This window comes from Piliocolobus tephrosceles, chromosome 1, assembly GCF_002776525.5.
Source record: "Piliocolobus tephrosceles isolate RC106 chromosome 1, ASM277652v3, whole genome shotgun sequence".
Taxonomy (NCBI): Eukaryota; Metazoa; Chordata; class Mammalia; order Primates; family Cercopithecidae; genus Piliocolobus; species Piliocolobus tephrosceles.
In genome coordinates, this window is record NC_045434.1 from 198,281,141 (window position 1) to 198,305,491 (window position 24,351).

General features: G+C 40.4%; 2 protein-coding genes across 5 annotated transcripts in view; one reads left to right on the forward strand and one right to left on the reverse strand.

Annotated features, from left to right (window-relative positions):
- The window catches only part of NIPAL3 (NIPA like domain containing 3), a 56,541-nt gene extending 55,136 nt beyond the window's left edge, over positions 1 to 1,405 (reverse strand). Inside the window, exon 1 of one of the 2 annotated variants that reach the window (XM_023219640.1) lies at positions 1,251 to 1,405. Coding sequence is in view for 1 of the 2 variants with exons in the window: in XM_023219641.2 (XP_023075409.1) it covers positions 1,251 to 1,340 (90 nt within the window). In the remaining variant the exon portion in view is untranslated. The remainder of the gene's footprint in view (positions 1 to 1,250) is intronic. The other variant, XM_023219641.2, reaches the window with a different exon arrangement.
- A 1,976-nt stretch (positions 1,406 to 3,381) lies between these two features.
- STPG1 (sperm tail PG-rich repeat containing 1) overlaps positions 3,382 to 24,351 on the forward strand; it is a 57,892-nt gene continuing 36,922 nt past the window's right edge. For 2 of the 3 annotated variants that reach the window (XM_023219644.1, XM_023219646.1), the window contains exons 1-3: positions 3,398 to 3,489; positions 6,424 to 6,542; positions 17,809 to 17,946. In XM_023219644.1, the coding sequence (XP_023075412.1) occupies positions 17,877 to 17,946 (70 nt within the window). In that variant the 5' untranslated portion in view covers positions 3,398 to 3,489; positions 6,424 to 6,542; positions 17,809 to 17,876. Of the gene's footprint in view, positions 3,490 to 6,423; positions 6,543 to 17,808; positions 17,947 to 24,351 lie in introns of all 3 variants that reach the window. The other variant, XM_023219645.2, reaches the window with a different exon arrangement.

Below are 24,351 nucleotides of genomic sequence, written 5' to 3' on the forward strand. Positions count from 1 at the left end.
ACCGCATGCGCTGTGGCCCCTTCACAGTCAAGAATGCCTTTCTAAGGCTTAATCAACCGCAACTCCAGAGCTCCAACAAGCAGATATACTCAGCCTCCCCTACAGGAGGTCAGAGAAAGCCAACAGCCCTTAGCGACATGTCAGTCAAGGGAGTGGTGGGAACCCAGGCCTCTTAACATCCTTTAGACTAGTTAGTTTGCCCAAGTGCTTTTCTGGTTTTGCTTTTGTTTGTGGTGGTTGGCATTGCTGTGGTTTAATTTTTTCTTCTAAAAAGCAGCTTCCCTCTCTGCCTCAGGAACTCCCAGGCCTCTGAGGCATCGCCTGCAAAGATAGAAGGCTCTCCCTCAGCTGGGTGGGAGTCCAGACTGAAAGCCTGGAGGAACCCTTTGCAAGCTGTACTCCCTTATAAGACACATACTCTTTGCCTGGTGACTCTTTTTTCCTGATTTTGAAGCATTTCTCCAGGACCTACAAATGCCCCAGAGGCAAGCAGTCACCTCTGCATTGTCAGCCACCCCACAATTAGAGCACGTGGTCACTGACCCAAGAAAGGAATGATAATTCACTAGGTGCTCTGCTTCCATTCCCACCCCGTTTATCTCGATGACGGATTTCACCAATCCCACCGAGCACGTTTTACAGACGAGAGAGCTGTGGCTCACGGCCGCTTAGGATAGCGTCTGTATTCGAATTTGCCTCTTTCCGAACAAATCAATAAAACACACTCTTTCCCACCACCTGACGATCTGGCTTCTGGAGGTGAGCGCCAGTTCCCTGCCAAGCTTCCCGTTCCTGGACTTTGGCTCACGAGAAGGTTACATTCTTCCGTCCCCTCTCATTGAGCTGGAAACTCTACAACTCGAGGAGACAGCACCTCTGTTCCAGAAGCGGGCTTAGACCAAAAACGCCTCCCCTCATCCCACCTGCTAACTCCACCATCTGCTGCCGCCAGGAAGTCCGAGCCGTTCGGCACGAAGAGGAGAAATTCTGGCAAAGTTACTCCATGTTACTTCCTGGTTTGGTAGAGCCTGGCATCACCTTTAGTAAGGTAGCCCATGCCCCTGTTCTTCTTAGCCTCGATACAAAACTGCAAAGAACATTCTGAGGCAACGGGACCCAGGTTGGCAAGCCTGGTGACAGCAACAAGGAAGGGTACGTATACTAGGGGACATTAGGTGACTTCGCTCTTTCCAGAAAAAAACGAGGGTTAAATTCAATTCCCCTTCCTCCAAGTGTTAATCACTACTCACCGGCGGCGTCTCCTCTAAGGCCCACCTATCAAAACCTTCTGAGAAATGACTTGGACTCTTCGTGCAACCCGGAGGCACAGCCTCCTTCATCCCTTCCCAATTCAGAGCTGCCAAGATGCTGCAGTGTTTTGCTTTCAAAGGTCGCGATTTGATTTGCCAGGCTGCCTGCCAGTCAGAAGTTGGCAGACATTTCGCGCAGGCGAGTGGCTGCGAGGACGGGGGTGGGCGGGACAGCCCCAGGCAATTGGCTGCGCCGCAAAGCTTGCTTGAAGGATAGGGGAGCGACCTGGGGCTAGAGTTTGGCGCTCACCTGGAGCGGGGACCCCCCTAGCGGCCACAGGAAGAATGTTGCGGCGACTCCCCTGCCCCCTCTCCCGCTGTCCTAGAGAGCTCAGGTGATTGCTCGCCTCCACCTGCCCGGCAGGTGGGCCTGGTTTTAGCAGCCTATACCAGGTGTCCTCCCTCCTTACCCCCATAGCCACCTTCCGGGCTTTGCTCCTGCTGTTCCCCTACACGACGCTCTCATCAACTATTCAAATCTAAAACGTCCTTGAAGACCCAGCGCTCCCCAAAGCCCTCGCGAGACTTGGGGCCAAACGTATCTCTCCTTTCCTGCCCTCCTGGAACACCTGTTGGATACCAAGCCTCCCAGCAATACTGAAGGTCCTGAAACGAGCCTAGCGCTTGGTTGTTTCTATAATGTACATAATTATCACAGCTATGATAATTAACATGCGCATGGAGTTTTACAGATGACAAGCTTCTCATCGCTCACACGTTGTCATATACATGCATTTGCTTTCAGATCGTCACAGCCATGAGTGAGACATGAAGCCCGTTTACATACGAAGAAATGTCATTTGGGCCTCGACATCAACAATGAGAAAGAGGCAGTTCTGGTCTCAGATCGCGGGGCAGAGAAAGCTCCTTGGGAACACGAGAGAGGAACAGGCCGGTGCATTGTAGAAACTGCCTGAAGGCCAGCAGGGCTGTTGAGAGATTTTTCTGGGGGCGTGGTTGGGGCTGCGATCTGAGGAACGGGCCAGGGACAGTTTATAAATAATATATTTGGGGCCCGGCGCAGTGGCTCACGCCTGTAATCTCAGGACTCTGGGAGGCCGGGAGGATCACTTAATCCCAAGAGTTTGAGACCAGCCTGGACAACATAGTGGGACCCCATCTCCACAAAAAAAAAATTAAAAATTAGCCAGGCCTGGCGCCGAGCGCCTGTGGTCCCAGCTACTAAGGAGGTTGAGGCGGGAGGATCGCTTGAACCCGGGAGGCGGAGGTTGCAGCAAGTCGAAATCGCGCCACTGCACTCCAGCCTGGGCAACAGAGCAAGATCCTGTCAAACAAATACAAAAACAAAAAAACTCGGATTTCACCCTAAATTTAAAGGGGAGCCATTGGAGGACTTTAAGCAGGGGAGTGACAAGGTCGCTGTGACCACCCTGCCCTGAAGCATGTGAAGAGGGTCTCCTGGAATACCAAGTGGCTGCCCTTGTATAGTCGCCCATGTCAATCTTTTTTTTTTTTTTTTTTTGTGCTGTTAGAAACAGGGCTTGGGGCCGCGTGTGGTTTCTCATGTCTGTAATCCCAACACTTTAGAAGGCCGAGGCGGGCGGATCACCTGAGATCAGCAGTTTGAGACCAGCTGGCCAACATGGTGAAACCCTGTCTCTACTAAAAATACAAAAAAATTAGCCTGGCGTGGTGGCGAGAGCCAGTAATCCCAGTTACTCAGGAGGCTGAGGCAAGAGCATCGCTTGAACCTGGAGGGCGGAGGTTGCAGTGAGCCAAGATTGCGCCACTGCACTCCAGCCTGGGCGATAAAGCGAGACTCTGTCTCAAAAAAAAAAAAGAAACAGGGTTTGGATGAATGTTAATTCTCTTAGGTATATTCCCTGAAGCAGGATTTTTGAGTGAGCAAAATTCTAAGGCTTTTGGTTTATCACAAGATTTTTGAGGCATGGCCTAGATAAATCTCTTATTAGTTCCCCACCCCGCCACAGGTCCGGATGTAATTAACCTAAACCCTAAAATTCCGCCGGCTTCTCTGCGGACTTTGAAACGCCTCTAATGATTGGTCAATAACTTTTCACGTTAAAGAAACAGAGGATGCCATTGGCTAGAGTTACCTCCGGGACGGCGGGAGGTGGACTTGCGACTGTTAAGCCTGTGGTTGCCATAGCGACCGGGAGGTTGGGCTGGCCAGATTCAGCCGCCGGGACCGGACCAGGTAGGAGGCAGTTTCGGCCGGGGGACAGTTTCTTGAGGTCGTGGGGAAGAGGATACGGCGCACCATGTCCTCCGTGTGGGACGCCCACAGAGATCCCCCGGCCTCCGGGTTTTTGCGTAATTCCAGGGTCGAGCTAGGTGGAGCCCCGAGGGCGGGAAGAAGCCACCATGGTAGTTGCCCCTGCGTCGGGGCGTGTCCTCGGTGGTTCCACCCGAAAAGTGGTGACAAGCTGGGGCTTGCCTGCTCCACCGACCTCCTGCGAGAGGCGTGGGCGTCCGACCCTTCTGGCTTAGCCTCCGCGAGTGCGCCAAAGTTGGGAGGCTTCAGTGCCTGGCAGTGGGTGGACGCCAAAGACCTGATCTCTACTCATAGGTCCACCTTTGGCGGACCTGTCTTTGGCGCACAAGCACCACAAGCACCCCCAGCTCAGGGGGTGTCCCCCAGCAAACGACTTCCCTGCTCTGGGCCCTGGAATTCCGCAAGCACCCCAGCTTAGGGGGTCTCCCCCAGCAAACGACTTCCCTGCTCTGGGCCTCGATTTACCCATCTGTAAAATAAAAGGGTGAGATTGGAACCTGGTGGTTACTAGCGCGCCGCTAAATTTCCTTCCAGCTCCCTGACACACTTTCTCAGCCAACGAAGACTATCGAATGGGTTATTTACCTGAGAGTGCTTTGAAAAAGTGTAAACTGCTTTCAAGATGCTTATAACTGAGTAGATAAAAATCCCTACGGTTGAAACTACTCAAGACATCCAAAAAAAATTCCATCTAAAGTATACATAGTTTAGTACATGTTTGTATACCCTGTACAGTAACATGTATAATGTAAACTATGTGATAATACTTAGCATATATAACTGTTTTAAAAACATAAAAGATGATAAAGGAAACTGTGCCTATAGTTGTGACCATGTGAGCTGTCCTTATGGAATCTAAGGCCTGCAGGAAAGATATTATGAGCACATCTATACACACAATTGCCAAAAAGGGTCTACTTCTAGTATTCATTCATTCCACAAATATTTATGGAGAAAATACTATTTTTAAAAAGTCTCATTACTATTATTATTATTTTTGTACAGACAGGGCCTCACTATGTTGCCCAGGCTAGTCTTGAACTCCTGTCTCAAGCCACCCTTCCCCCTCAGCCTCTCAAAGTGCTGGGATTACAGGTGTGAGCCACCATGCCCAGCCAATGGAGCAAATACTATATGCCAGGAAATAGACTGAAGATTCAGAGATGAACTTTCTTTTGGGGAAGATCATAAATAAAGTAATAAACATACAATATAATGTTGGGTAGTGAAAAGTGCTTTGAAAAAGCAGAGTAGGGGGCTAGAGAGAGATTGGTTAGTGCTTCTTAAGAGAGGGTGGTCAGGGAAGTCATCCCTAAGAGGGTTTGAACAGAGAGTCTCGTGAATTTGGTGACAGGACCGCAGGATGATGCCCCGGTACGGTGAAGAAAGGAGCTCCCCGTGCAACACGGAGGTATATGGCAAAAGCCAAGGAAATCCCATGTGGAGAAGAAGATTAGTCTTTAGGTGGTGAGGCATGACAACTGCCTTCAAATTCTTACAGACTAGTCATATAGAACAGTGGCTTTCAAACAGTTTGACTGTGACTCATGGTAAATGCATTTTATATTGTGATCCAATGCGCACACATGCATATGACAAACTAAAACTTCACAAAAGACTACAGACTCTGACTTGCATTTTGAAAATCACCAATGTGGAAGAGAAATGAGACTTATTTTGAGTTGATTCCAAGGGTGGGAATCAGGACGGGTAGAAAACAAAACCAGAGAATCAGCTTTGATTCAGGAAGGAACTTTCTAGCAATTAGAACTGCCCAACAGTGAACTTCCCCCAGGAGTTTTTAAACTGTGTTCTGATGAAACCTAGCATTCTGTGAATATTCAAGAGAGTCAAATATTTGCCCCCCACCCAGCCATCCCTTATTTGCTTCACATTTTGAAAACTGTATATAATATTCTAACTTCAGAAACCCAACCAGGTCAGGCACTGTGGCTCACTGTAATCCCAGTGCTTTGGGAAGCTGAGGTGAGAAGATCACTCGAGGCTAGGATTTTGAGACCAGCCTGGGCAGCATAGTGAGAAATTGTCTCTACGAAAAATTTTAAAACTAGCCAGGTGTGGTGGCAGGTGTCTGTAGTCTTCCAGCTACTCTGGAGGCTGCGGTGGGAGGATCACTTGAGCCCAGGAGTTTGAGGTTGCAGTAAGCTGTGATTGCACCACTGCACTCTAGCAACTGGACGACACAGCAAGATCCTATTTCTAAAAATAATAACAACAAACCAATCATACCCACTTGGATACTAAATGTCAAAATTTAGCAAGTTAATATTTAGTGTGTGCTGCCTGAGAGATTATTAGAGGTTAAGGAGTGAGTAGAAATCAGACTTCCTGAGTTCAAAGCCTGATTCCACCTTTCTTCTAATGTGGCCTTGGGCAAGTCACTTAATCCCCCACCAAACTTCAGTTTTCTCATCTGTGAAAAATGGGGATTATACCTCACTGGATTGTTGTAAAAATTGCACGAGGTATTCCATAGAAGACATATAGGACTGTACAGGCTCAATAAATGATAGCTATTATTTTAAGTTGTTAATTTGATATCCCTGTGCATATATTAAAACCCTACATTAATACAAGCCTGCTGCAGGACAGGCAGTATTAACCACTTCACATGGATCAGCCTGAGAGGAAGGTACTGTTACCACTCCCAGTTTATGGAGGAGGAAATGGGCTCAGAAGGTTAAGTGACTCATCCAGAATCAGAGCTAAGTGGCAGAGCATAATCTTGAACTCAGGGCTGGATACTCTGGACTGCTGCACTGGCCCCCACCTAGGAATTGCTTAAACATATGTTGTTGATTCAGAAGGTGGTATATCTTCACTGCTCTTTCTTAGATTATAGGCCCATGCCATCCTGTCATGAACAGTTATACAAGCAAGTGGACCAGTGAGGCACATTTGGGCAGTGCTCTGCTCACATCTGGCCTGCACCTGCTCTCATCCTGCCTTCACAGGTATGCAGTGAGAAGACTGGAATAGTGTAGTCTTTTGGTGGTAGGATTGGGGATTGTTTTTTATTTGTCTGTTTGTTTTGAGATGGAGTCTCACTCTGTTGCCCAGGCTGGAGTGCGGTGGTGCGGTCTTGGCTCACTGCGACCTTCACCTCCTGGGTTCAAGCGATTCTCCTGCCTCAGCCTCCTGAGTAGCTGGGACTACTGGCGCACGCCACCATGTCTGGCTAATTTTTGTATTTTTGGTAGACACGGGGTTTCACCGTGTTAGCCAGGATGGTCTCGATCTCCTGACCTCATGATCCACCCGCCTCGGCCTCCCAAAGTGCTGGCATTACAGGTGTGAGCCACCGTGCCCAGACGTGGATTGGGGATTGTTTAAAATTTTTTTGTAACTTATCATATTTTCTTAAATGTTGACAGTGTGCATACATTATTATTACAGTAGTCCTCCTTTATTCAAGGGGTATATGTTCCAAGACTACCAGTAGATGCCAGTGAAACAATGGATAATACCCAAACTGATTACTGTCAATCAGACTATTTCCGTTCATATCTTCCACTCATAAATTTAATGCTCTTTCCATCTTGAGTAAGCACTTATCATGCTCTATGGCTACTTACAGTCTGAGGTGAAGCACCAAAACTAGCACCAATTTTTTTCCCCTTTGAAATTTCATGGATAAAAGTTTTGTTCTTACTGTAGATCTTAGCAGCCTCAGAATACAGTTTTTTCTTGCCTTATTAAGTCAAGAACTTTCACCTTTTCACTTAATGGAGGCACTTTACAGCTTCTCTTTGATATGTCCAAAGTGCTGGCGTCAGTACTCTTGTGCTTTGGGGCCATTATTAAGTAAAGTAAGAGTTACTTGAACACAAGCACTGAGACAACCTGTCAGTGGATCTGACAATCGTGATGGCTACTAAGTGACTAATGGTGGAGGAGCAAATACAGCTTGAATGTGCTGGACAAGGATGATTCACATCCCAGGTGGGGTGGAGTCAGATGATATGAGATTTCATCACATGCCTCAGAATGGTGCATAATTTAAAGCTGATGAATTATTTATTTCTGGAATTTTCCATTTAGTATTTTCAAACCACAATTGACCATGGGTAACTGAAACTGGAAAATGAAGCTACAGACAAGGTGGACTACTGTATAACAGGAAGCTTACTATTTTTCTAATCACTCATAATTCAGGAACACTAATGCATTTTTTAATAACAGCTTTATTAAAGGTAGGGCAGTAGATGGTTCTTACTAAAATGGTATAGCATTGAGGAGTGGTAAATGAATAGTGGCTGCTTTGGTTATTTTTTGAGACAGGGTCTCACTTTGTCACCCAGGCTGAAGAGCAGTGGCACGAACATAGCTCACTGCAGCCTTGACCTCTTGGGCTCAAGTGATCCTCCTGCCCCAGCCCCTAAGGTAGCTGGGACTACAGGCGCATGCCACCATGCCTGGTTAATTTTTATATTTTTTGTGGAGACGGAGTTTCACCATGTTGCCCAGGCTGGTCATGAGCTCAAGCTATCCCCCAACCTCAGCCTCCCAAAGTGCTGGGATTACAGGAGTGTCCCACCGCACCCAGCCCTAGGGGTTGCTTTTATAGACACTAAAAGACCTTGTTAAGCTGGATTGGTGATTGTACTTTGATCATTATTGATTTGTTTCTGTTGTTTTGAATCTCTTAATTTCTTGAAGAATGTTGTCAATGATTCTATTAAATATCAAATTTTTGGTATAGATTGTCTACCAAAAAAAGTTGAGAATTGCTGCTGTGAGGATTACAGAATAAAGTAAGGAAAAATACTGTGGGGAAAAGGACTAGTAGAGCATCAAATCATTTATTCAATCCTTTACTCATTAGTATATATAAATGGTATAAGTTCCTTAGGGAAAAAAGTGGGCAAAATGAAACCCAAGTCTGCCAATGAAAAATAATTGCTATGGAAATTACATTGTGACTTTGCTATTAACAACTAAAAAGTAGTTAAATATGTTAAACAACTCACAATGGACAACAGGCAGTTATAATAATCCCTGAAGGAAGAAAAACAAGGTGAGTCCTACAATTGCCCCCATTTAGTACTGGGGTCAGTTTTTAGGTCATATTGTAGGAAATCCAAATGAATTCTAGATTTCTGAGTTGAGAAGATAAAAATAAGAATTCAGAGAGGCCAAAGAGGCTAGAATTTATAGGGAGAACCCTAAAGGAAGGAACTGCACCAAAAATGTTCAGAAACCTGAAAGAGAGGTCTCCTTACGTTTTTGGCTGAGCAGTAATCTGCACATGCATGAGAAGAAACTAAGACTGGGGAAATACCCACCAAAAGACCATAGGCTGAACAATTTCTGGGGCTTAAACAGATCTGGGAATGTTTCATGTTACCATAAACCAGAATGGAGAGATGTGGTATTAGATAGGAATTGGGTAGAGTTCACAGAAAGGTTATGCCTTAGTAGTGGGGATAAATTATTCCCAGAGTAAAAGCTGCTCTGGACTTGCCATAACACAGTTTGAAAGCTTGAAAGGGTCAGATGGATCTACAAGTTACTGAAAAGTGTTCCACATCCTTTACAGGAATATATAAAAACCCAGCACTCAGCAATGTAAAATTCAAAATGTCCAATATCTAATATAAAATTACCAGACATGAAAAGATACAGGAAATTATGACTCATATCGGAGAGGAAAATCAACCATAGGAACAGACTTAAAAATGACAGATTATATAATTAGTATAAAGAAACCTTAAAGCAGCTATTATGAATCTTACAAATATGCCCAAAGATGTAAAGGAAACTGAACATGATGAGGCTAGAAATGGAAGACATAGAAAGAGAGCCCAAATGTAACCTCTAGAAAGAAAAAATACAATATTTGAAATAAGAATACAATAGATGGGATTTGCAGCTGAGTAGAGACTTCAGAAGATCAGTGAACTTGGCTGGGCATGGTGGCTCATGCTTGTAATCCCAGCACTTTGGGAGTCTGAGGCAGGTAGATCACAAGCTCAGGAGTTCAAGACCAACCTGGCCAAGATGGTGAAACCCTGTCTCTGCTAAAAATACAAAAATTAGCTAGGCATGGTGGCAGGCACTTGTACCCAGATACTCGGGAGGCTGACACAGAGAATTGCTTGAAGCTGGGAGGCAGAGGTTGCAGTGAGCCAAGACTGCACCACTGCAATCCAGCCTGGGTGACAGAGCGAGACTCCATAAAAAAAAAAAAAAAAATCAGTGAACTTGAAGACATGACAATATAGACTACCCAAATGAAGGGCAGAGAGAAAAGAGACTAAAAAATAATAAACAGAATATCAATAATCTTTGAGAAAATATATCTAGTATAACTGTAGCCCCAGGAAAGAAGGGAGCAGACGTAGAAAAAGTATTTGAAAAAATAATGACTGAATATTTTCCAAATTTGATGAAAACTCTAGCCAGCAGATTAAAAAAGTTCATTAAAACCAAACCCAAACATTAAAGACATAAAGAAAATTATGCCAAGGTACCATGAAAATAAAACTGCTGAGAGGCACATAGAGTTGTCAAATTAATAGAAATAGAAAATACAATAGTGGTTGCAAGGGGTTGCAGGGAAAAAGTAATGGGGAAATACTGAGGAAACACCATATTGTAGGAAATACTGGGGAAGTACCATATTAGTTAATGGGTATAGTGTTTCAGTTTTTCAAAATGAAAAGATTTACAGAGACAGATAGTGGTGATGGTTGCACAACATTATGAATTTGAATTCCACTGAGCTGTACACTTAGAAATGCTTGAGATGGCAAATTTTTATGTTATGTGTGTTTTACCATAATAAAAAATTGGGAAAAATCAAATTGCTGAATGAAAGTAATACACAGAAAAGCTTAAAATTTGATGGATAAAAAAAGAATTATTACTTACAGAGGAATCAAAATAAGAATTACAGTGGACTTCTCATCAGAAACTATGCATGTCAGAAGACAATGGAATAATATAAAAGTTCTTGGGAGAGGTAGGAAGACAAAAAAAAAAAAACAAAAAAACTATGAACCCATAATTCTATACCCAGTGAGAATAACTTTCAAAAATAAAAGAAAAATAAAGACCATTTCAGACAGACACAAACCTAGAGAATGCATTATCAGAAGACCTGCACTACATGAAAAGTTAAAAGAATTTCTGTAGATAGAAGGACTATGACACTAGAAAGAATCTTGAATTTACACAAAGAATTGAAAAGCACTGGAGGCTGGGCGCGGTGGCTCACGCCTGTAATCCCAGCACTTTGGGAGGCCGAGGCGGGCGGATCACAAGGTCAGGAGATCGAGACCATCCTGGCTAAGAGGTTGAAACCCCATCTCTACTAAAAATACAAAAAAGCCAGGCGTGGTGGCAGGGGCCTGTAGTCCCAGCTACTCAGGAGGCTGAGGCAGGAGAATGGTGTGAACCCGGGAGGCGGAGCTTGCAGTGAGCCGAGATCGCGCCACTGCACTCCAGCCTGGGTGACACAGCGAGGCTCCATCTCAAAAAAAAAAGAAAAGCACTGGAAATGATAAAGTTAAAATACATTTTTTTATTTTAATTTCTTTAAGAGATAATTGAGTGTTTAAAAATAATATGAAATTAATAATATATGTAGAAGTAAAATGTATACAAAAGTAACAGAAAAGATGGAAGGTAGGAAATGGAAGTGTATTGTAAAGTTCTTACATTATATGTGAAGTAGCATACTATTATTTGTGATAAATTAAAGATGTATACTGTAAACCTTAAATCAATCACTATACATAATTATAGCTAATAAGTCAGAAATGAAGATAAAATGGGATCATAAGAAATATGCACTTAATCTCAAAGGATCCAAGAAGAAAGAAACAAGGGCCCGTATAACAAGTAGGAAATTGATAGGTTTAAGCCCAACCTTATCAAGTGCTACATTAAATGTAAAAGTTCTAAACACTCCAATCAAAAGGCAGAGTTTGATTAGATTAAAAACCAGGACCTAAGATATGTTGTCTTTAAAAAACCATCTTTAAATATAAAGACACATTCCTTCCAGCAGAAGTGTGAAGAAAACTCAATAATTAAATAGAAAGACACAAGCAGGTTAAAAGTAAAAGGACAGAAAAAATATAATGTGCTAGTAGTAATCAAAAGAAAGCTGGAATGGCTGTGTTAATATCAGAAAAATAGACTTTAGAACAAGGAATATTACCAGGGATAAAGCAGGGTATTTCATAATGATAAAGGGGTCAATTCACCAAAAAGATAAAAATTATAAATATTCGTGCACCTGATAATAATGCTTCAAAACACACAACAACAATCGACAAAGCTTAAAAGAGAAATAAATTCACAATAATATAATATGGGAATTTCAACACTTCTCTCTTAGTATTAGAATGAATAAATTGGAAATCAGTAAGGATGTAAAAGACTTGAACAAACTATCAGCCAGTTCTACCTAACTGACATTTATAAAAACCCCCATTCAACAACAAAAGGAAAATTCAAATCAACAACAAAAAAATAACTAGAGAATCCCCCTGACTACTTGGAAATTAAACATCAGACTTCCAAATAAGCCATGTATAAAAAAGAAATTACAATAAAAAAATATATTTTAAACTGAAAGAAAAATGAAAACACAACATGTTAAAATATATGAGATGCCACTAAAACGGTGCTTACAGGAACATTTAAGATATTAAATACATGTATTCAGAAAGAAGGCGGCACTGGGTGTGGTGGCTCATGTCACCTGTAATCCCAGCAATTTGAGAGGCCATGGTGGGCAGTTCACTTGAGGTCAGGAGTTCGAGACCAGCCTGGCAAACATGGTGAAACCCTATCTCTACTAAAAATACAAAAAATTAGCTGGATGTGGTGGCGAAAGCCTGTAATCCCAGCTACTGGGGAGGCTGAGGCAGGAGAATCACTTGAACCTGGGAGTTGGAGGTTGCAGTGAGCCGAGATTGTGCCATTGTACCCCAGCCTGGGCAACAAGAGTAAAACTCCGTCTCAAAAATAATAATAATAATAATAATAATAATAATAATAATAATAATAATAAAGGATCTAAATTCAATTATTGAAGCTTCCACCTAAAAAGCTAGAAAGAGAAGAACAAATGAAACCCAATGTAAGCAGGAAGAAAGAAAAGATAATCATAGAGGTCAATGAAATAGAAAATTTAGAAAAACAGTAGAGAGATATCAATAAAACCACATGCTGTTTTCTTTTAAAAAAATCAATACATTGGTAAACTTCTAGCCAGACTTGACAAAAATATGTAAAACACAAATTACCAATATCAGGAATGAAGTAGGGACATTACTACAGAATCTGCAGATATTGAAAGGATGATAAATAACTTGATGCCAGTAAGTTTCATGACAGATGAAATGGAAAAATTTGCTTGAAATATACAAATTACCAAAGCTCAGTTAAGAAGAAATAGATGATCTGAAGAGCCTATATCTATTAAGTTAATGAACTTTGTCATTAAAAATCTTCCCACAGGCCGGGCGCGGTGGCTCAAGCCTGTAATCCCAGCACTTTGGGAGGCCGAGACGGGCGCATCACGAGGTCAGGAGATCAAGACCATCCTGGCTAACACTGTGAAACCCCGTCTCTACTAAAAAATACAACAAACTAGCCAGGCGAGGTGGCGGGCGCCTGTAGTCCCAGCTACTCGGGAGGCTGAGGCAGGAGAATGGCATAAACCCAGGAGGCGGAGCTTGCAGTGAGCTGAGACCCAGCCACCGCACTCCAGCCCGGGCGACAGAGCGAGACTCCGTCTCAAAAAAAAAATAAAAAAATAAAAAAATAAAAAAAATAAAAATCTTCCCACAAAGAAAACTCCAGGCTAAGACGGCTTCACTTGTAAATTTAAGGAAGAACTAACACCAATTTTATACAAACTGTGCCAGAAATTAAAAGAGAAAAAAAACACCTTCCAACTCATTTCATGAAGCAAGCATTACTCTGATGCCCAAATCGAAGACATTTTTAAAATGAAAAAGAAAGCTACAGATTAATAGCCTTCGTGAACACAGATGTGAAGGGGTGACCTGCCCCTCCACACCTGTGGGCGTTTCTCGTTAGGTGGAATGAGAGACTTGAGAAAAGAAATGAGACACAGAGACAAAGTATAGACAAAGAAAAAGTGGGCCCAGGGGACCGGCGCTCAGCATACAAAGGACCCCCACGCTGGCACCAGTCTCTGAGTTCACTTAGTATTTATTGATAATTATCTTTAACATCTTAAAGAAAAGGAAGTGGCAGGATAACAGGATCATTATAGGGAGAAAGTCAATAGTAAGACATATGAATAAAGTTCTCTGTGACATGAATAAGTTTAAGGAAAAGTGCTGTGCCTTGATATGCTTATGTAAACATTTCCATAAACCTTTTTAGTGCATAAAGAGCAGCATTAAGCTAGCAAGTCCCGCCTTTCGCCCTAAGGTGGTTTTCTCCTTTCTCAGTAAACAGAACATACAATCAGGTTTTATACAGAGCTGTTCCATTACGGCCCAGGGACGGGCTGGAGACAGATGCTTTTCTCTATCTCAACTGCCAACCACCGCCAAGAGGCCTTCTTTCCTCTTGTACTAGTCCTCTTGAGCACAGACCCTTCACGGGTGTCAGGCTGGGGGACGATCAGGTCTTTCCCTTCCCAAGAGGCCATATTTCAGACTATCACATGGGGAGAAACCTTGGACAATACGTAGCTTTCCTAGGCAGAGGTCCCTGCGACCTTTGGCAGTGTGCGTATCCCTGGGTACTTGAGATTAAGAGAGTGGTGATGACTTTTAACCAGCAAGCTGCGTTCAGGCACTTGTTTAACAAAGCACAGCCTGCACAGCCCAAAATCCTTTAAACCTTGAGTCACCATAGCACATGTCTCTTGCAAGGACAAGGTTGGGGGTAGGGTCACAGATTAACAGCATCTCAAATACAGAGCAAAATGGAGTCTCTTATGTCTCCTTCTTTCTATATAGACACAGTAACAGTCTGATCTTTCTTTCTTTTCCCCACACAGATGCAAAAATCCTTAACAGAATTTTAGCAAATTGAATCCTTCAGTATATAAAATATATGATAATATCTTATGACCAGGTAGCATTTATTCCAGGAACACTAGGTTGTTTTAACATTTGAAAATCAATCAATGTAATTCAATTAATATATTCACAAAGAACGATTATATGATCATCTCCATAGATGCAGAAAAAGTATTTGATAAAATTGATCACCTATTCCTGTTAAAAACTCTTTGGAAACTAAGATTAGAAGTGATAACAAGGTTTTATTAAAAAAAACCTACAACTAACATTGTACTTAATGCCGAAAGACTGAATGCTTTCCCACTCAAGCCAGTAACAAGACAAAGATGTCCACTGTTGTCACTTCTGTTCAGCATTGTACTGGATGCCCTAGTCATTGCAATATTACAATAAAAAAAAAATAATAGGCATACAAATTAGAAAGGAAGAAATAAATCATTTTATTCATATATGACATGATTATATATGTAGAAATTCCTAATTGACAAAAAAGCTACTAGAACTAAAAAAAAAAGTTTAGCAAGGTTGCAGGATACAGTATCAATATACATAAATTACTTAAATTTCTGTACACCAGCAATAAACAGTTAGAAATTTAAAAAATGTTAAGACCATTTTTATGACATAAAAATATGAAATACTTAGGAATCAGTTTAAGAAAATATGTGCAATATTTGTACACTGATAACTGTAAAATATTGCTGAGAAGTTAAATAATATCCAAATAAATGGAGAGTGTACCATATTAATGGAATATAACACTCAACAAAGTTAAGATGTAAACTCTCCCTAAATCGTTCTATAGATTCAATGCAATCTCAATCAAAATCCAGGGAGGTTGTTTTTTTTTTTTTTTTTAAGCAGAAATTGACCTGTAAGTTATATGGTAATTCAAAAGGGCTAGCACAAGAGCTAATATAGTCAAAATAATTTTGAAAAATAAGACAAAGTTGAAACTACCTGATTTTAAAACTTATTCTAAAGCAAGATAGTGTGCTGTTGGTATAAGGATATACACAGAGTTCAAAAGAACAGAATAGAGAATCTAGAAATAGCACTAGATATATCTAAATAAACACATACACACACAGTAGATTTTTGATGAATGTGCGAAGATAATTCAGTGAAAAAAGGATATTCTTTTTAGCAGATGGTGCTGGATTAATTGAATCTCCAAATGTAATAAAATGAACCTGACCCTTACCTTAATACCATATACAAAATTTAATTCAAAATGGATCATAGGCCTAAATGTAAGAGCTAAAACTATAAAACTTCTAAAAGAAAATGTAGGAGAAGGGCCGGGCGCGGTGGCTCAAGCCTGTAATCCCAGCACTTTGGGAGGCCGAGACGGGCGGATCACAAGGTCAGGAGATCAAGACCATCCTGGCTAACACTGTGAAACCCCGTCTCTACTAAAAAAAAAAAAAAAAAAAAAAAAAAAAAAAAAACACTAGCCGGGCGAGATGGCGGGCGCCTGTAGTCCCAGCTACACGGGAGGATGCGGCAGGAGAATGGTGTAAACCCGGGAGGCGGAGTTTGCAGTGAGCTGAGATCGCGCCACTGCACTCTAGCCTGGGCGACAGAGCGAGACTCCATCTCAAAAAAAAAAAAAAAATGTAGAAGAAAGTATTTGTGACCTAGGCAAAAATTGCTTAGATCTGACAAAAGAAATCTTAAAACCTTAAAAGAAAATTTTGACAAATTTGATCAAAATTTTAAAATTTGCATTCAAAAGATAATGTTAAGAAAATAAAAAGGCAGATATCAGCTGGGAGCAAATATTTTCAAAACGTATATGATAAAAGGCTTGTATCCAGAATGTATTAGCTTTTACAACTTAGTAATAACCCAATTAAATCCAATCATTTTTGTTTTTTGTGGTTTTTTTTTTTTTTTTTTTTTTTTGAGATAGGCTCTTGCTCTGCGCTCCAGTCTGGAGTGCAGTGGCGCTATCATGGCTCAGTGCAGCCTTGATTTCCTGGGCTTAAGCAATTCTCCCACCTCAGCCTCCAGAGTAGCTGGGACTACAGGCTGGCTAATTTTTTATTTTTTGTAGAGATGGGGTCTCACTATGTTGCTTACGCTAGTCTCGAACTTCTCGCTTCAAGCAATCCTGCTTCAGCCTCCCAAAGTGTTGTGATTACAGGTGTGAGCCACCATGCCTGGCCCCAATTTTTTTGTTTTAAAGGCAGAAGATTTGAACACACTTCACTAAAGAAGATAAATAAGCACATGAAAATGACAACGAGATACCACTGTAAAATCACTAGAATGTCTAAAATTAACAAGATTGAGCAAACACATGTTGGTGAGGATGTAGAACAATTGGAACAAATTACTGATCTATGCAACAATATGGAAGAATTTCAAAAGCGTTACACTAAGTGAAAAAAGACAGGAAAGAATGTCTACCCTATGATTGTACTTATGTGACACTGTAGAAAGGCAACAATTGTGACAGCAGAGTAGTGGTTGCCAGAGCAGTGGTTGGGAGGGTACTGACTGCAAAGGGACACAGGGAGCTTCTCAGCATCATAGATAAATTAATATCTTAATAGTGGTGGTATTTAACTCAACTGTAAACATTTGCCAAAACTTGGAATTGTACAACTAATACTGATTAATTTTAGTTGTATATACATTATATCTCAGTAAAGCGAAATTTAAATAAAAATAGGCCAGGCGTGGTGGCTCACACCCGTGATCTTAGCACTTTGGGAGGCAGAGGCAGGCAGATCACCTGAGGTCAGGAGTTTGAGACCAGCCTGGCCAACATAGTGAAACCCCGTCTCTACTAAAAATGCAAATTACAGGTGGTGGGCGCCTGTAATCCCAGCTACTCAGGAGGCTAAGGCAGGAGAATCACTTGAACCCGGGGTGGGGAGTGGCAGAGGTTGCAGTGAGCCAAGATCACGCCATTACACTCCAGCCTGGGTGACAAGAGCGAAACTCCGAATCAAAAAATAAAAATAAAAGCCAAGCCTTCGGTAGTTCTGTCAGCAACATCAACAGTGACTTCTTATGCAGTTCCTACTGCAGGCAGCACAGTGTGCTTGGGGCTTTGGGTCACTGGACTTGGTAGATCTCAGCCAGCACCCATACCATTTCTGTCTACCCTGTAGATAGAATAGAACCCATTTGCAATCATTAACCAATGTGAAATGATCTCTACAAATGCTGTGTTTTGCTGTTTCAGGTGCTTAGGAGAACATGCAGTAGAGCTTTTCATCAAACAAATGGAACACATCACAGTATTTTGCTAACATGGACAACTCTGCACAGAAAAATGAACGCACTGGCAAACATCCCAGACGTGCCATTGAAGTACAGAAAGGTACACGTGTCTTTGCAGGGAGGAGATAGCTCCTGACATATGCTTATTTTAGTGCATAAGAGCAAATTTGGGGGGAATAGTAAATCCTGGGTTATATCCACAAGGCCATCCTTATAGGCATATCAGATAGATGACTTTAGGCCCTACTGTTTCAAGTGTGATGATTAGGAAGAAACTGTGAGAAGAAAGGATGAGAGAAGAAGGAGGAAGTCTCTTTAAAAATAAAAAACAAATAAACAAAACCCAGACTTGTTATTTCCATGTATCTGGTAAGAATCTCTATCCTCAAATTTAGATATGTAAGAGATCTTTTTTTATTTCCTAGAACCCAACTTGAGTTATGACTGCAAACCCCCATTCTGCTGGGTTGTTGGAAAGGATAACTCCAGCCGTTATCAGCATAAATCCTATCTCCCTCATGGCTGTTTCAAGTTTGGAACTTTCCCAATAGTTAGTGTAATCCTGGGAGGCTGGGTTGGGGAGGGGAGGAATACTCATGTCATTGGTCAACCATCCACATTGGTGAGATCCCCAGTGTCCTAGCTCACGTGCTCCCTTTGGTTTTGCTAGTTTTCTGGCAAACTAGTGTTCTGGTTTGTTAGTGTATTCTGGGCCATACCTGTGGTTTAGGAATTATTGCTGAGACTGGAAACATCATTTTGAGATCCTCCTAGATCCTCCTAGGCTCTAGCGCTTTTTCTTTCAAGGCTATTATCACCTCCCTGGTGGGCTTCCAGAGTCACTGCTGGTCTCAAATCCAGAGAAATCTCTTTCTTCCTCCCATCCTCTGATTTTGCACTCTCTTTTTCTTTAATATTTCTTTAAAGTGAAGCATAAGTATATATTCAGGAAAAGTGCACAAATCCTAATTGTATAGCTTAATGAATATTCACAAGGAAGACACCACCTGTGGAATTACTTCTCAGACCAAGACAGAATGTCAGCAGCATCTCAAAGCCCTTGTCCCTTCTCAGATTGATCTCCCTTCCCCACAAAAGTAAACACTACGGTTATCCTGACTTCTCACATCATTAATGACTTTAGTTTGTTTTTGAACGTTGTGTAAATGTGAATCATACAATATGAACTCTTTTCTCTCAGACTTTTTTCACTTATGTTTCGGAGATTTAACTTCATGTTGTTTTATCTTATATATCAGTAATTTGTTCATTTTATTACTCTTGTTTGAATATACCACAATTTATTTTTCTCTTCTACTACTGAAAGACTTTTAGGTTGTTTCCAGTTGGGGGCTATTATGAATAAAAACTTCTGTAACTATTCTTGTGCTTGTCTTGTGGGACACATGTTTATGTATTTCATGGGTCTATACCCGAGGAGTGGAACCGCTGGGTCATAGGGTATGTTTAGGGTAAGCTTAGTTGATATTGCCAAACAGTTTTCCAAAGTAGGTGTGCCAATTTTACCTCCTTACAAGCAATATATGTGAATTCCACCTGCTCCAAATCCTCACCAACATTTTAAGCTCATAATAGTTTTAATTTGCATTGCCTTAGGTCAGTGAGATTGAGCACTTCTTCATGTTGACTGGCCTTTTGGATATTCTCTTTGGAGAAGTGACTGTTTAACGTTTTTGCCCATTTTCTTCTGCTGGGTTTTTCTTTCTTTTCTTTCTTTCTTTTTTAAAATATGTTTATAGGAGTTCTTTAAACCATTCTGTCCTTATATATAGGGGTTCTTTAACTATTCTAGAAACAAGTCATTTTTTAGCTATGGGTAAATGTCTTCCCCTATCCTGGGACTTTCCTTTCCACTCTCTTAACAATGTGCTAAGAAACAGAAACTGTTGATTTTAATATAGCCCAATTTATCAATCTCTTTATGTTTAGTGTATATGTCTATTCTATTAATACTTAAGAAATCTTTGCCCGTCCCAAGATAGTTTCTTCTAGAAACTCTATTACTTTACCTTTTACATTTAGATCTACAATTCACTTGAAATTGTTTTTGTATGAGGAAGATGCCCAAGTCTGTTGTTTTCCATGTTAACCCAGCACCACTTATTGAAAGGCTGCTCATTCTCTACTCCTCTGTATTGCTGTTGCTATCTTTGTCATAAATCAAGTGTCCAGGCATACGCAGCTCTGCTTCTGGATTATTTATTCTGTTCAAATATCATACTGTCCTAGTTACTGTAACTTTATAATAACTCTTTAGTAGCATAAGCCCTTCAACTTTGTGCTTCTTTGTTTATGCTGGCTATTCTTGACCCCAGTGCATTTCCATATAAATTTATTTTACTTTTTTATTTTTAATTTTTATGGATATGTAATAGTTGTACATATTTATGGTGCACATGTGATATTTTGATACAAGCATACAATGTGTAATGATCAAATCAGGGTAGCTATAAAAATTTTATAATCAGCTTATTAATGTCTTAAAAAAATCTCTACTCTCATTCTAATTTGGATTACATTGATTCTATAAATCAATTTAAGGATAATTTACATCTTTACAATAAATATTAACTTCTCTAATCCATGTATAGATCCTTTTAAGTTACCTTAAATTGTTCTCAATGTTTTAGCGTTTTCTATGTAGAAGTCTTACATATCTTCATTATATCTATTCTAGGCATTTGATTTTTATGCTGTTATAAATGGTAATTTTAAATTTTATTTTATTTTATTTTATTTTATTTTTTTTTTTTTTGAGGCGGAGTCTTGTTCTGTCGCCCAGGCTGGAGTACAGTGGCCGGATCTCAGCTCACTGCAAGCTCCACCTCCCGGGTTCACACTATTCTCCTGCCTCAGCCTCCGGAGTAGCTGGGACTACAGGCGCCCGCCACCTCGCCCGGCTAGTTTTTTTGTATTTTTTAGTAGAGACGGGGTTTCACCGTGTTAGCCAGGATGGTCTTGATCTCCTGACCTCGTGATCCGCCCGTCTCGGCCTCCCAAAGTGCTGGGATTACAGGCTTGAGCCACCGTGCCCGGCCTAAATTTTATTTTAAATTGTCGCTGGTGTACAAAAATATTAATTGATTTTGGTATATTGACCTTGATTCTGGCGACCTCACTAAATCCAACTATTACCTCTTATAGGGTATCCATAGATTCTTTTGCAATTTCCCTATATTCAATCTTGTCATCTGTGAAAATGACAACTTGATTTCTTCCTTTCTCATCCATATATTTTATATTTTATGTATTTTTAATATATTTTATGTAGGCATTTGTATTGGCTAGAGACCTTCAGTACAGTGCTGAATAGAAGGATGATAGCAGTTGTACTGGTTTCACTCCCTATCTCGAGGGAGAGCTTTTAATATTTCACAATTTGGTATCCTGTTTGCTATAGGCTTTTGTTATAGACACCTTTTATCAGATTAACAAAGTTTGTTCCTATTCCTAGTTTGCTAGAGTTTTTCTTTTAATCATCAAAGGATATTAGATTTTATGAAAAGCTTTTTTCTGTATCTACTAAACAGTTACTTCACCAAAAAAAAGATATACAGAGGGAAAATAGCATATGAAGGAATGTTCAGCATCATTAGTCATTAGGGAAATGCAAATTAAAACCACAATGAGCTACCATTACATACCTAATTGGATGCCTGAGATTAAAAAGACTTCCCATTGCTGATGAGAATGTGAAGTCAGGGAAATTTTCACTATAGTGGGGGTGTACAAAAGTACAATGACTATGAAAAATATTTTGGCAGTCTTTTAAGAAGTTAAACATCTGATCTAGTCTTTCCACTCCTAGGCATTTACCCCACAAAATGAAATCTTATCTCCATTTAAAGACTTGTAGATAAAATGCTCATAGCAGTTTTATTTGTAATACCCCAAAAGTGGCGACAACTCAAATTTACATCACCAATGAATAAACATCATGTTTTTATACAACGGAATACTACTCAACAATAAAAAGCAATGGAGTATTGATATATCAGCAACAGAGATGAATCTCTTAGTAATTATGGTGAATGAAAGAAGCCAGATAAAAAGAGTACCTGTTACAGTTATGATTTTTTTTTTATGTATTGAGATACTCATTTGGTTTTTCTTTTTTAGTTCATTAATATGATGAATTATATTGATTTTCAAATGTTAAACTATTTTTGCATTACTGGGGTTGGTCGTGATGTATTATCTTTTTATATATCGTGTGATTTGATTTGCTAAAATTTTTCTAAGAATTTATGTATTTACATTTATGAGGGCTCTTGATCCCTCTTGTAATGACACCGTATAGTTTTGGTATCAGGTAGTGGTTGCCTCATTGAATGAGTTTGGAAATGTCTTTTCCTCTTCAGTTTTCTGGGACAGCTTGTATGGAATTGATAGGTGGAGTGTTCTATAAATGCCAATTAGGTCAGGTTAGGTAATAGTTTTGTTCAAGTTTCATATATCTTTACTGATCGATCTACTTGTTTAAATTATTGAGGGAGATGTTTTGAAATCTCTGACTATAATTTTGAAATTTTCTATTTTTCTTGCAGTTTTATCAGTTTCCGCTTCTTATATTTTCTATCTCTTTTTATTGGGTACATCAGCATTTAGGACTGTTAGGTTCTCTTGAGGAGCTGACTCCTCATAATGATCCCATTATGAAATGACTCTCTTTAATGCAGGTAATATTTTTTGCTCTGAAATCTACTTTATCTGATAATATCTATCTTTTGCTTAGTGTTAGTGTAATAAATCTTTTTCCATTATTTTACTTTTAACTTATTTCTGGGTTGATATTTAAAGTATGTTTCTCAGAGGTAACATATAGTTGGGTCTTTCTTTCTTATGCAATCTGAGAATCTCTGTTTTTTAATTGGGATATTTAGATTATTTACCTTTAATGTGATTATTGGTATATAAGTTTGTCTGTCATCTTGTGACGTGCTTTCTATTTGTCCCATCTGTTCTTTATTTACCTTTTCTCTGTCTCTTGTGTTTTTTTTTTTTTTTTTTTTTTTGAGACAGAGTCTTGCTCTGTTGCCCAGGCTGGAGTGCAGTGGCCGGATCTCAGCTCACTGCAAGCTCCGCATCCCGGGTTTACGCCATTCTCCTGCCTCAGCCTCCCGAGTAGCTGGGACTACAGGCGCCCACCACCTCGCCTGGCTAGTTTTTTTATTTTTTTAGTAGAGACGGGGTTTCACCATGTTAGCCAGGATGGTCTCGATCTCCTGACCTCATGATCCGCCCGTCTTGGCCTCCCAAAGTGCTGGGATTACATAGGCTTGAGCCACCGCGCCCGGCCGGGTGACAGGTTTTATTTTTATTTTTTTTTCCTTTTAGTGCCTTAAGGGTGTTGTTTTCAATACCAATCTGCTGTCATTCTCATATTTGTTTCTTCACATGTGACATGTCTTTTTTCTCTGCCCAGTTTTAACATTTTCTTCTTGTCACTTTTTAAGCAATTTGATTATGGTTGGCCTACGGTGTCGTTTTCTTCATGTTTCTTGTATTTGACATTAAGTGACTTTCTTGAATCTGTAAGTCAATAGTTTTTTTTAATCAAATTTGGAAAAATTTCAACCATTTTTTCTTGAACTATTTTTTTCTGTTGCTTCTCTCCTCATATTTCTTTTTTTGAGAGCCTGATTACATATATGTTAGGCTCCTCAAAGTTTCCACACAGCTCACTAATCCTTTTTCTTGTCCTTTTTCTGTGTTTTATTTTGTATAGTTTTATTTCTATATCTTCAAGTTTACTAATCTTCTTTTTCTCTAATGTCTAATTTGCTATTCATCTCATCTAGTGTATTTTTAATCTCAGACATCTTAGTTTTCACATCTGAAAGTTTGATTTGGATCTTTTCATTATATCTTCCATGTCTACTTAATATGTTCAGTCTTTTCTCTGGCTTCTTGAACATATGAAATACAGTTAGTATAGCAGTTATAGTGTTCTTCTCCACTAATTCTATCATCTGTATCATTTCCGAGTTGGTTTTGATTGTTTATTTTCTCCCCACTTTGAAGTATATTTTGTCCTTCTTCCTCCTATTAATTTTTTATCATTGCCAGGTATTTTGAATTTTACCTCTTAGGTGCTGTCTATTTTTGTAGTCCCATAAATATTCTTGTGCTTTGTTCTGAGATGCAGTTAAATTGTTTGGAAACAGTTTGATCTTTTCAGGTCTTGCTTTAAAGCTTTGTTAGCTGGAACCAGAGCAGTATTGAGTCTAGGGGTAATTTGGCCCTATTTCTGAGGCGAAACCCTCCTGCATACTCTGTGTTCCATGAATTGTGAGGTTTTCCTGCTGTGACTCATGAAAGCAGGAGCTATTCCTGGCCCTGTGGAAGCCTCAGGGATTGCTCACTTGAGTTCTGCCAGGTGGTTCCTTCTCCAGCCCTGGGTAGTTTTCTCATGTGCATGTGTTGGTCACTACCCAGGAACTTACTCAGGGGACCCTGTTGCAGAGCTCCATAGCTCTCCCTC